The sequence below is a fragment of the Taudactylus pleione genome, unplaced genomic scaffold (genome assembly GCF_031769625.1).
Source record: "Taudactylus pleione unplaced genomic scaffold, aTauple2 ptg000535l, whole genome shotgun sequence".
Classification (NCBI taxonomy): Eukaryota; Metazoa; Chordata; class Amphibia; order Anura; family Myobatrachidae; genus Taudactylus; species Taudactylus pleione.
The window spans coordinates 7270001-7283939 of record NW_028284937.1 but is presented as its reverse complement, the minus strand read 5'-3'; the positions used below and the strand labels follow the sequence as shown (position 1 = coordinate 7283939).

Below are 13939 nucleotides of genomic sequence, written 5' to 3'. Positions count from 1 at the left end.
CTTAGATTTTTGTTTGGTCCCAAATTAATTAAAATAATTTTGGAAGTCACAGGTGGGAAAAGTTCTTTCTTACCATGAAGAACCTTAAGACAAAAAGTCTACATTTTTGCCCATCTTTTAAACATATCTTTCGGTCAAGGGATCGGTTATCTAGGTTCCGAGACTTCGGTTATATGGGAAGACAAACTAGAACAATTAGGTGCAGGGAAAACAGGTATCCAAGCTCCAGGGTAAGTCAGTATGACAGGGGAGGTGGTGTAATACACCCAGATGATCTTGGGTGGATGCCAGTCATTCATAGACCAATGGAGGATATCTTACTCAGATGGGTAGCAAATATATTCTAGAAAAGAGTTACTTTACCAGGCTTTCAGGACCACCACCGAAAAAGGGGTTTTTTTGCAACAAGTTGGACAAACAACGAAAATGTCTTGAGTTAAGTCAGGCAATAAAGGTGATTCAAGGGTAATCATCCCAGTATCAAAATACCAAAGAAAAATTGGGTTTTATTCCAATCTATTTTACTCCAAAAGCCAGATGGGAGTCACAGACCTATTTTAAATTTAAAGTATTTAAAAAACAAAAATGAGAATAGACAAATTCAGAATGGAGTCTATAAGGTCAGTCATAAATAAATGGAGATAAACAAAGTTGTTATACCTACATGTACTTATTTGGGAAGGCCATAAAAATATGCTAAGATTTGCAGTCAGAGAAAGGCATTTCCAATTTAAGGCCCTGCCTTTTGATTTAGCAGCAGCCCTTCGGGTTTTTACAAAAGTCATGGCAGGCCTCAGGAAGATGGGATTAAAGATGATTCCTTATTTAGACTATTTATTGTTCAAGGCAGATTCAGATGTTACGCTTCAGGTGAACCTTTTAAAGGGCACTAAACGTTTTACAGTGCCATAGCTGGGTTATCAATTGGAAAAAATCCAGGTTGTTTCCCAGTCACATGGCATTTTTGGGCCTCTGGTTCAATACAGAATTGCCAGAGTTTTTCTAATAAAAAAAAATATCAGAGACATTCAAAATCTAGAAAAAAAAATTTGGGCTGAGGTGTCAATCAGTTCTTTGTTGCATGAAACTAGATGGTATTTACATTTGAAGCAATCCAGTATGCAAGATTGCATTTCAGGATGTTTCAGTTGAACATTCTAAAGGCCGGCACACACTAGACGACGTCTAGTGTGTACCAACATAGTTAACGACACGGCCAGGCGGGGCGCTGGCATCGGCAAGTTCATACACACTTTCCAATGCCAGGAGTGACAGCGGGGGCCATGCTGCATTCGCGCGGGTGATTGCATAATCAGCGACATAGTTGGTACACAGCGGACGAGATGTCGTCTAGTATGTACGCGGCATAAGAAGCTGATTAGGGTCTAATCATCAGCTATCAATTCATTACCCTGTCCCCAGAGACAAGATCGCTCAGATGGGTGGACACATACGGAAAAAGTTTCATGGCCCTGGAGAGATTAGTAATCATCTCCAAGGTTTGGGGCAGTTATCTTGGCCCTATGGAAAAAAAAAAAAAGGAAGCAAGGCTTCCCATCAATGTATTGGAACTAAGAGCAGTTCTATATACATTAAAAAGGTGTAATTTTTCATTCAGTAAACCAATAAGAAAACAGGCGGACAATGCTACAACAGTAGCATGCATAAATCACCTGCGATGGACGAAGAGCTCCCTGGCTATGAAGGAAACATTTCAGAATCTGTCCTGGGCAGAGATCAGAGTTTCAGCTATATCGGCAGTTTTTATTCCGGGGATATAAAATTTAAAGGCAGACTTTCTAAGTCACCAACCAATTGTTCCAGGGGTATGGTCTCTGCACCTGGAAATTTTCAAGTCTGGTTTTGAAAAGGGGTCAACCAGAAATAGATTTAATGTCTTCTTTCTTCAACTACAAGACGGACAGGTTTGGTTGTAGAACCAGGGATCCGTTAGCCTTCTAAGTTGATGCAATGGTGGTTCCTTGGAATATTAACCTGGCCTACATATTTCCCCCAATACCAATGCTTCTGAGGGTTCTCAGGAAGATAAAGAAGATTCCAGTGATATTGGTAGCCCCAAACTGGCCTAGAAGAGTTTGGTATTCAGACATAATAGACATGGCAGTGGGCTCGGGAGTCAAACTCCCTCTACGTCAGGACCTGTTATAGGGGGCCGATTGTCCGGACACTCAGAGGCTAAATTTAATGTCATGGCTCTTGAAGCTAAGATTTTAAGGAAAAAAGGTTTTGGATTCAGTAGTTCAGACCATAATGAAAGCTAGGATGAAAGTTTCTTCAGACAATTATCACAGAGTCTGGAATAATTATATTACTTGGTGTAAGAAGGAAAGAGTCTGGTTACCTAGACTCCTCTTTTCTACAAGCAGGTCTTGTGTTGGGCGTAAGGTTAGGCTCCCTGAAGGTAAGGTATCAGCTTTGTCGATTTATTTTCAGAAAAGATTGGCCCTTATTCCAGAAGTAAATCATTTTTGCAGGGTGTATTACATATACAGCCACAATATAGGCATCCCATAGAGCCATGGGACCTAAATCTTGTACTGACAGCTGTCAAGTTTTCACCTTTTTGAGCCTTTGCAGGAGGTAGACCTTTAAAATGTGTATCTTGGAAATTCGCTTTTTTTTTATTTTTACTTATTTCATCAGCTTTTCTTTTACCTATTTCATCCACTAGAAGGGTGTCAGAATTGGGAGCTTTATCTTGCAAACCTCAGTATTTAGTTATCCATGAAGATAGGGCAGTATTGCACACACTTCCTTCTTTCCAACCTAAATTGGTGTCGGCTTTTCATCTTAATCAGGAAACGGTTATACCATACTTTGCTAAATCTAACAAGACTTTGGATGCCAGGTAAAGTAGTTGACCAGCATAAAATCAGATTATAGCTAGATGGATTACGAGCACACAATCAAGCAGGGATATTGGGGCCTGAAGGCCTTTTCCAGCCAGGATTTCTGCTCATTCCACTTATTCGGTGGGGGCTTCATGGGCAGTGTGGCGTGGTGCATCCAAAGAGCACTTATGTAGAGCGCTACATGGTCCTCTGTTCATACATGAAATTTTACAGATTTCAGGACTGTGTCCAGAGATGCTCATTTTTGATCGTAAAGTATTCAGATAAACACTACTAACCCTCTCCTAGGGGCAGCTTTTGTACATTCCCATGGCCTAGAAGTGTCCCAGAGATGAAGGAAAGAGCAAACAAGACTTTTGGTACTTACCAGTTGGAACTCTTTCTCTGAGCTCATCTGGGGGACACTTCGATCCCTACCGTGTTGGTTGTGTGTATGAGAAGGATGCAACTCGTCCTTATTTCTTCAACCTTTCCTTAGGGCTCTTTAACTTCAATCTGAGGAAGGGGCTGGAGGGGAAGTGCTTTATACCCTTAAAAGTTAACTCATTTATCACGACTTAAGGTGCGTACACCCTGGGCGATTATCGTTCAGTCGTCCACCTTATCGTCCATTTTTAACATCAAAACGATGAACGATAACGACGCGCGTTCCCGCGGGTCGTTCATCGTCATCGTTCATCGAGTAAACGTGCAGGCCAACCTGACGATGTCGTCAGGTTGCTGCATGTTGGAAAATGGGGGAGAGAGCCCGTGCTGAACGATATCGTTAATGATATCGTTCAGCGGGTGTGCTCAATGTCATGAACTACATTGAGCACACCCTGCCGGGGACACACTAGACTATATCGGTCAGGGAGCGTATCGTCTAGTGTGTACGCTGCTTTAGAGTATTCCAGTGGCATGTGCAAATGGAAACAATGTAACTAAATGGCTAAAAGCAATTGGATGAGAACAGTGTAAATTGCACATAAAATGGTTGACCTGATATAAGGTATGGTATCACTTTTGTCCATAAAGAAAGATTTAACTTCTGCTTGAAGGTGAATTGAATTCCTTAGTGGTTGAACAGTGTTTGGTCAATCTCTGATGCTTTCTTAGGTTATAAAAAAAAACGTGATGCATTGGGTTTCCTATTATGCATTTTGGTGGGGAATAATTCTACCTCCTTCCTCAGATACAGAAACACTTGTATGTTATGGAGATGGATGGTTTGAAGGCACTCTGGTGGTTTAATGGCTCACAAACAAGTTCAACACCACTATAAAAATTGGTTTCCAGATCCTTTGATTTTTTTTTTCTGCCAAACTACCTAAGCTGTACACACAGACCTTAGTAAATTATGCAACTTGGAAGTGACTACAAGAGATTGATGTGGACATCATTTTCTTGTGGTAACCTCTGCACAGAGGCCATTTTCTGTCGATTTTTTTCTGGAGTTTCATTTGTAATGCATATAGTAGCCAGGTTTTTTTTCTACTGAACATATTGTGCACAAACTTATGGCCCCCATACAGCAGCAATCAATTTGGTCAATTCTGTGTGTTGCAAATGATTGTGATGATAAAAATCTGCAGTGTATGGGAATCGCAGACTCAGACCAAAAAGTGATTGGAATTGGTGAATTAGGTTGTCCAACGGATTTCACAGACCAATTGGGTCTGTAGATTGCTAGTGTATGGTAACAATCGGCCGATTTGCAGACCTTTACAAGTAAAACTGAGTCTTTCAAGACTGGCACTGAAAAATATCTCTAATATATTGGTGCAGATTGGTGAATTGGGGAATCTTTAAATTGAGGCGGGGTGGGGGGGGAATCATCACAGGATCTGAGAATTTTTTTTTTTGTGATTGTTGATGTATGGGCCCCTTTGACGGCTATGTTTGTAGTCTTCCATTTTCTGTCAGTCTGTGCCCCCAAACTGTGTCTCTATGGGGGCGATTCAGTTGTTTTCCCTGATGACTGTTACTAGTGGGCATCCGACGGAGCAATTCAATTGTTTTGCCGTTCAGGTGTGAGATCCTTATACATTCATCTCTTCATTTTTCATTACAACAATCATGTCTCTATGTTGATGACTTGGCCACTTTAAGAAAGCATCATCCTAACAATAATCAAATGAGTTTTGTAGTGACTTTTACCTTGTGTCTTCAAAACAGGAGCTGGTCAGGAGATCTCGGTTAGCACTGAACACTGAAACTATCTCATCTGCACCTGTAAATACTGTGAATTCTCCAACAAAGAAAGGTCATACAGATGTTTTCATTGTATTTGTTTTATAGTGTGGAATTTATACAGCTTGTCATTGCCCAAAGTACTTGGCTAAACTCTGATCATGATGTCCTTTGGTTCAAGCTATAGCGGGGAAATTCAGTGGTTTTAGGGCGCCTAACTAGTGGGAACCCGACATAGCAATTCAATTGCTAATCCATTCGGGCACCCTCCTGAAGTGGTGAACAGAAATGTGCGAAAGGTCCTTTGTTTAGGTACCCAAACAGTACTTTGGGCGTGACAAGTGCGATAATTAATGGGCTCCCAAAACAATTGAATTGGATTTTAGGAAAACTTGGACCTGCTCTGGAGGCCCTCAAAAAAAACTTGAGAGCTAAACAAAAATATCAAAACCCCACACCCAATTGGACACCAAAAATGTCACACCTGCTGGAAAATCGCAGCTGGTGTAAGATTTTTTGTAAACTTGCACCTAACTGGATTTGCCCCTATAACCTTGCTGGGAGGTGAAATAAATCTAGAAATTTACAGCCAGAAAAAGAACTACAGGTCCTTATAGTCTAGAGTTTTTCCAGAGGTTATTATAGATTTTTTTTTTTTTTTTTTTTTTTTTATTTGTACATTTTAATCCTAGAAATCCTTTATTTTTCAAAAAATCATTTTGAACTCTCATTTGTAACCATTTTCAAATATACTCAGTAATCTGTCCCTCCACTCTCACTACTCTGTATGTATTGCTCTTAGTGTTTTCTTAGCAGCATAGTGGTTAGCATTGCTACCTCACAGCAGTGATGTGGTGGGTTTGCTGTTTATAACACCCTTCATTTACATTAAGTGCTCGTAACCTCAGCACCTCTGTAACAAGCGCCAATAGACCCGGACTCTCTGCCTTCATTATTTTTGTAATTTGAGAAAACATTGAGCTATAATCTGGAGTTGTGCTTTTTGTTTTCCCTTGTTTTTACTTTCATGCTATTATAAAAAATAAAAACAATGTAATACTGGGTTCCCCTGAAGTAAACATATATTTTTTTTTCAATATTGGAACTAGAAGCAGATGGCAAAGAAGATGGTGAAGCAGAAAGCACCAACCACTTGACGACAAGGGACAGAAGAAGATGGCGGAAAGAGCAGCGATCGGCAAACACAGGGGTACGTGCCTAAATGTGTGCAGTAGGATGGTGAAGTCAGGAAATATTTGGTATATCGGTTTACTTTACATGCTGTATGTTTGTAAGTCTGTTGTAAGATGAAATGTTTAGCTGCTGACTTCCTTTGACATTTATGTAATTGGTAACCAGTCTTGCTCTGTTTTGTTTCTATTATGCTTATTATTGCATCTTGTATGACACAGTATGTTATTATGACCTATCATTGAAATAATCATTTAGCCATCCAGATTTCGCCATCCAGTTGGTTTCTATTTGCATTTCAGTATATTGGGTGTTACACAATTAGCAAGTTGATGATTTCATATGTGAAGTACATTCCATGTGGATGTCTCCACCCAGAAACTTATGATGACATGTCTTTAGCTGACACGTATTCATAGCCTACCAGAGACGACGATGACGTCTAAACATGGAAGTATTCCATGTGCTGTCAGTGTAACACAGAATTTGCTCTGAATGAAGCCTGTCCCTGTTATGTCCTACAGGTTGCTCAATAATGTAACTTGCATAATATATGGTATTTGTGTTATGTGACTGTAATCCCTGTGCTGGACACAAACTCATAACGAATTGGGTGGTGGATGGCCTTCCCTGTCTGCTTTAAAAGGATAGCGGGGTTCTCCCCTGGTTCAATTTCCTGGGTGCTCAACTCTGCTTATTCTAAATGCTGTAAAGCAGGATCTCATTTACTCACTATAGCATACATTTTACACGCAATAGGCATACAGGGGCTCTGTTTTAAAAATCGAGTGGGTCCTGCTAGACGTGCTGTGGCCAATAGGACCAGGCTGAGTGAGCATTTGCCAATAGTGATCTTTCAGTATCTCCCCAGTCAATTGCTGCCTGAGTCCTTGCTGCCCACACTCTCCTTGTAAGCTGCACAGGTCTTTCGCTATCAGGAGCCCTCTCCACTAATGGGCTGCTTTTCTATGGCAGGTATGTCATCTGAAGCGAGACTCTGGAGCATGCCTGACATGCAGGGGCCATCTACCTCTTACCTGCTCCCTGGGCAATCAATGTGCTCCCTTTCTGTATTTTTCTGCAGAGGTGTCCGTTACACAGAAGTGATCTCCAGAGTGTCCTGTGCTACTTATTTGACAGTTCACACTTGTATACTATTGGCTGCCTGATAGCAAGCACTGCTTTAGAGTTAAGGCTGCACTACTTGTAGTGAATTACAATCAAACAGAAGTTCAGCCTAGATCAGGGGTGGGCAATAAGCAGTGCTCCAGATGCAGTGGAACTACACATCCTAGCATGCCCTGCCACAATTTTAGCATGCCTTTATAGTAAAACGGTGCCAGGGTATGCTGGATGTGTAGTCCCACAGTAGCTAAGGGGCCTATTATTGCCCACCCCTTGCCTAGAGTATAATGTTCTATCCAGTACTCTGTATACTTAATAATGTTTCACATCCTCACACACAGTGGACAATGGTAGCATTTTGAGGTTAATGGTGGCATGAGGCATGTAATGCCCTTTATGGTAGTACGGTAAGGCATATAGTGACCTTATGGTAATACGGTGAGGAATGCATATATCTGCAATAGTCTTTGTAATCATTAAACATTGATAACATTTTTAAAGTGTTTCTCCGTCCCCTCCCATCTACTTTTTAATGCCACTTGGCTGGCATTCTATTCTGGGGAGGACACTGGGATAGTAAAATGTGGAGTGGTTTTTCTTTATTTGTGTCACCAAGTACTAGTAAAGATTACTCCATTAACAGGCAATCCTAGGACCAAAGAATAAATACTCAGCCAATAAGATTTTCTTAGTAGTTTCTATAATATCTACACATCTCTGTGTGTCCTGGCCAGAAAGTGTCAGGAATGTGCCCCAGGCACTCTTTAGAGGGGTTTCAGGGGTAATTGTAGGACTTTTGGCTTACCTCTGTACCAGCTTTTCTGGGGATACCCCTCTATCAATCTAATCCTTGCAAGCTTTACTTAGTGTATGGATGGCTAATCATCACCAGAGACTGTTCTAAGGCATACTCCCACCTCTTAATACTGATCAGCAGAAGCTCTTACAGCAATTCTCCTCGTGGGTATGTGTCTGTGCCTCTAATATACAAGTCCATTCAATCCTGCTGGATGAGAAACTCCCTGATGTGTCGTGGGGCCACCAGATTTAGCTCATACTAGCAGTGCCTACCCGTCAAGTGATTTTATTAATTTTATTTAATGACTAGGAGGCTGCACCCTGGGCGCTCCTGATCGCTCCCCGGGTGTCCGCTCATCTGTGTACGTTCTGATGTTCCCAGCAAAGTTTCCCAGGTAAGTTTGGGATACAGAAGTCGCCCTGGAAATGCTGAGCAGGTAGAGGTGGCAGTGTGCCCTGTGCTCAGAGTGGCTCACTCCCCAACCAACAGATGGTGAATCAGCAGCAGCAACCCCGGGGACATTCTCAGAGGGAGGGAAGGAGGGTGGATGCAGCCCAAGCAGCGGTCCTTAAACATATACAGTGCCTTGCAAAAATATTCACCCCCTTTGCATTTTTCATTTCATTCACAGAACATGCCTACAACTGTAAAGTTGTGGGGTTTTTTTTATATTGTGAATCAAACAACATTTAGGACAACATAACAGAAAACTTCAGCGTGCATAACTATTCACACCCCTAAAGTCAGTACTTTGTCGAGTCACCTTTTGCGGCAATTACAGCTGCAAGTCGCTTTGGATAAGTCTCTATGAGCTTACCATATCTTGTCCCTGGGATTTTTGCCTATTCCTCAAGGCAAAACTGCTCCAGCTCCTTCATGTTGGATGGTTTCCGCTAGTGAACAGCAATCTTCAAGTCTGACCACAGATTCTCAATTGGATTGAGATCTGGGCTTTGACTAGGCCATTCCAACACATTTAAATGTTTCCCCTTAAACCACTTGAGTGTTGCTTTAGCAGTATGCTTCGGGTCATTGTCCTGCTGGAAGGTGAACCTCTGTCCCAGTCTCAAATCACAGGCAGACCGAACCAGGTTTTGCTCAAGAATATCTCTGTATTTAGCACCATCCATCTTTCCCCCGACTCAAAACAGTTTCCCAGTCCCTGCTGCTGAAAAACATCCCCACAGCATGATGCTGCCACCACCATGTTTCACTGTGGGGATGGTGTTCTTGGGGTGATGGGATGTGTTCAGTTTGCGGCAGACATAGCGTTTTCCTTGGTTGCCGAAAAGGTCAATTTTAGTTTCATCTGACCAGAGCACCTTCCTCCATATATTTGGGGAGTCGCCCACATGCCTTTTGGCAAACTCAAATCGTGGTGTCTTATTTTTATCACTAAGTAATGGCTTTTTTGTGGCCACTCTTCCATAAAGCCCAGCTCTATGGAGTGTACGGCTTATTGTGGTCACATGCACAGATACACCAGCCTCTGCTGTGGAACTCTACAGCTTCTTCAGGGTTACCTTTGGTCTCTGTGCTGCCTCTCTGATTAATGTCCTCCTTGGCCGGTCTGTGAGTTTTGGTGGGCGGCCCTCTCTTGTTGTGGTACCAAATTCTTTCCATTTGATGATTATGTATTTGATGGTGCTCCGGGGGATCATCAAAGTTTTAGATATTTTTTTTTATAACCCAACCCAGAATTGTACTGCTCAACAACTTTGTCCCTGACCTGTTTGGAGAGCTCCTTGGTCCTCATGGTGTGATGCCTCTTGCTTAGTAGTGGTGCAGCCTCTGGGGCCTTTCAGAAAAGGTGTGTTTATACTGACAGATCATGTTACACTTAGATTTCACACAGGTGGACTTCATTTCACTAATTATGTGACCTCTGAAGGTAATTGAATGCACCAGAACTTTTGAGGGGCTTCATAGCAAAGGGGGTGATTATATATGCACATGCCAATTTTCAGAATTTTTATTTCTAAATAATTTTTTATATATATTTTTCTCATTTCACTTCACCAAATTAGTCTATTTTGTGCAGATCCAACACATAAACTTCAGATTAAAGAAAAATAATAAATTACAGGTTGTAATGTATCAAAAAAGGTAAAAATCCAAGGGGGTGAATAAATTTGCAAGGCACTGTAGATGTAAGAGGCTGATGGGGGGCACAGATCCTGCGCGGCCAGCGCTGGGAAACAAACGGGCAGAAGAGACACAATGATGGCGCTGAGCACCGAACGGCCCCCTCTTCCGCCTCCCCAGGCACACAGCGTTGAAGCCAGGCAGCGCAGACTCGCCACACAAACTTCTCCAAGCACACCGTGCAGTTGTCATCATATGGGGGAGCTCAGTGTGACTGGGGGCGCAGGCTCCTGGCCTCGGCGGAGACTCAACTGGAAGCAGCTGTGCGGGATCTCTCAGGCCGCCCTAGTCTCTCAACAACTGGTTACGTTAACACGCAGTTTCACACTCCTCCAGATAACCAGAGACCGGCCATATGAGGCAAGGCGCATTATAGCCAGTTGCCGTGCTGCTGTCCCAATGTGGTGTGAAGACGTTGCTTGATACAGGAGCCAGTCACCCTCCCCTGTTCTCAGGGAAGCCTTCCACCCGGGCTGCTTGGCGCTGCAGCCAGCCAATGAGGATGTAGGATGAGTATGGCCATCTGGCAGCAGAGAGGGGTGGGTATGAGACAGAGCAATAGCTGTCTGGCTGCATTCACTCAAAGTAACGTGGGGCCAAGAGGCTCCGCCCACCCTGATTACACAAGGATCTGCTGCTGGCAGAAGCCCAGTATGTTATCTCTGTAATGGCTTCCTGATGAGGAGAAAGGATTGGTGTGTGTGTGTGTGTGTGTGTGTATATCCTGTGTTATTCAGAGGATCTCAAGGAACATCTCAGTGAAAACCCGATCAAAATTGGTTGAGTAGTTCTCAAGTTTATCGCGAACATAGATACAAAGGAACGATTTATATATACACACTACCAGTATAAGGACAGAAGTATTTGGATACCGGTTATTGAATTGAGGCGTTTCAATCAGACCCGTTGCCACAGGTGTATAAAATGAAGCTCCTAGCCATGCAGTCTCCATTTGCAAACATTTGTGATACAAAATAGGTTGTGGTACTGTGATAGGATGCCACCTTTGCAATAAGACTGTTCGTGAAATTTCATCCCTCCTGGAAATTCCACGGTTAGCTGAAAGTGATATTTGAAAGTGGAAGCGTTTAGAACCAACAGATAAATCCATTCCATTACCTTCCTGGCACATGAAGTAATAGTTTAACTTGTTATACTGGGCATACACTGCCAGATAAAATGCCTGTCAGACCGATAGACCTTTTATCTGGCAGCCTGTCACCCTTCAGATATCGCGGGCATAGGCTGCGATATATCTCAGTGTATTGGGCCCGATATGTGCGCTCCTCCCTCTTGCCTCAATGTACTTGCACTTTATAACTTTGCCTAAACACAGATTCTTACTAAATGATTAAACACGGCATGTCTATATAATGAACTTATTAGAAACTGGTTGGTCGCTGCACAGTACACCTATCCACACACTATTCATAGCACTCATCCCGTGCATCTAAAACTGTACAGCTGACACCCTAATATATAAAAAAGGGGGGACAGTTTCTAGTCTCTTTTCTTAAACCCATAATTGGCTTTATTGTTTATTAATCACTTGCTGCATTTTGAAGGGGGGATTGTTATCTGTGATTGGTGCCACCTTCTCTCCATTTACACATTTATTTATATGTATATAACGAAACGTTGTTATTTCGAATACATTTTTGCATCTGACAAAGTCTGAGTGCCATCTATGTGTATTGGTGTATAATAGAGAGATCTCGATCTCTCTCTCGATATATATCTATCTATATATATCTATCGATCGAGAGAGATCGAGATCTCTCTATTATACACCAATACACATAGACGGCACTCAGACTTTCAAAAATGTATTCGAAATAACATCAACGTTTCGGGGTATATCCCCCTTCGTCAGGACCACATACAGTACACTGGTACGGACGAAGGGGGATCTACCCACCGAAACGTTGATGTTATTTGGAATACATTTTTGCATCTGATAGTCTCTGAGTGCCGTCTATGTGTATTGGTGTATGCGGGCAGTTCTGACAGGCACCAGAGCATGCTGCAAGAGTGGTGAGGAGTGCTGGCAGAACGTGTGTGTGTGTGTGTGTGTATATGTATATGTATGTATGTATATATATATATGTATATATATATATACATACATACACACACACACACACACACACACACACACACACACATATGTGTGTTCCTTCTAGCTCCGGCGGGAGGCAGGGCGCCGGAGCTAGAGAGGGCATGCGCGCGCGACCGAGAAGGGGGCGTGGCCATCTGAAAAGGGGGCGTGTCTATAAGACGCGTCCCCTTTTCGTCACTCTTGGGGGCGTGCCCGGCACTTACGGACACGCCGGGCAGCCCCTAAGCCCTGCAGACAGGGAGAATAGATGCCGGGCGCATGCGCCCGGCGTCTATTCTCCGGCGGTGACCGGGTCACCGCATGTTTCTCCACCCGCGGGACACTGCGTCCCGCGGGTGAGAACGGCTCCCGCAGGCTGTGAGGGTAGGGCGCTTTTTGCCCTCCTCCTGGAGGGCAGGGTGCTTTTTGCCCTCCAGAAGGAGGGCAGGACGCCACGCCCCGCTAAAACAGCCTAATGGCGCTGTAACTTCTTTTTCTGTGTATCGAGTAGTCCATTCTACCCGGGGAGGGTACCCAGGCAAGTAACATAGTATACTTATTCATAAAAGTTTTCTCACTGAGTGCCGGTCTCATGGACTTCTATATATATATATATATATATATGTCAGGTGCATAAATATTGGGACATTGACAGAATTTTGATATTTTGGCCTCTATTCACCACCACAATGGCTTTGAAATGAAACAAACAAGATGTGCTTTAACTGCAGGCTTTCAGATTTAATTTAATGGTAATTACATCCAAATCAGGTGAACGGTGTAGGAATTACAACGGTTTCTATATGGGCCTCCCACTTTTTAAGGGGCCAAAAGTAATGGGACTATCAACTCAAAAGCTATTTCGTGGAGAGGTGTGGGCTATACCCTCATTATCTGATTATCAATTAAGCAGGTAATAGGTCTGGCGTTGATTCTAGGTGTGACATTTGGAATCAGTTGCTGTCGACTCTCAATATGAGATCCAAAGAGCTGTCACTATCAGTGAAGCAAGCCATCATTAGGCTGAAAAATCAAAACAAACCCATCAGATAGCAAAAACATTAGGTGTGGCCAAATGAACTGTTTGGAACATTCTTAAAAAGAAAGAACGCAGCGGAGAGCTCAGCAACACCAAAAGACCCGGAAGACCACGGAAAATAACTGTGGTGGATGACAGAAGAATTATTTCCCTGGTGAAGAAAAACCCATTCACAACAGTTGGCCAAATCAAGAACACTCTCCAGGAGGTAGGTGTATATGTGTCAAAGTCAACAATCAAGAGAAGACTTCACAAGAGTGAATATTTCACCACAAGATGTAAACCATTGGTGAGCCACAAAAACAGGAAGACCAGATTAGAGTTTACCAAACAACATACAACATCTAAAAAAGCCATTACAGTTCTGGAACAACATCCTATGTACAGATGAGACAAAGATCAACTTGTACCAGAGTGATGGGAAGAGAAGAGTATGGAGAAGGAAAGGAACTGCTCTTGATCCAAAACATACCACCTCATCAGTCAAGCATGGTGGT

General features: G+C 42.8%; 1 protein-coding gene across 5 annotated transcripts in view; it reads left to right on the top strand.

Annotated features, from left to right (window-relative positions):
- The window catches only part of PPP1R12C (protein phosphatase 1 regulatory subunit 12C), a 134499-nt gene that overhangs the window by 89350 nt on the left and 31210 nt on the right, over positions 1-13939 (top strand). For 4 of the 5 annotated variants that reach the window (XM_088450946.1, XM_088450944.1, XM_088450942.1 and 1 more), the window contains 2 exons: positions 5031-5118; positions 6155-6255. In XM_088450946.1, coding sequence (XP_088307072.1) covers positions 5031-5118; positions 6155-6255 — 189 coding nt within the window. The remainder of the gene's footprint in view (positions 1-5030; positions 5119-6154; positions 6256-13939) is intronic. The other variant, XM_088450943.1, reaches the window with a different exon arrangement.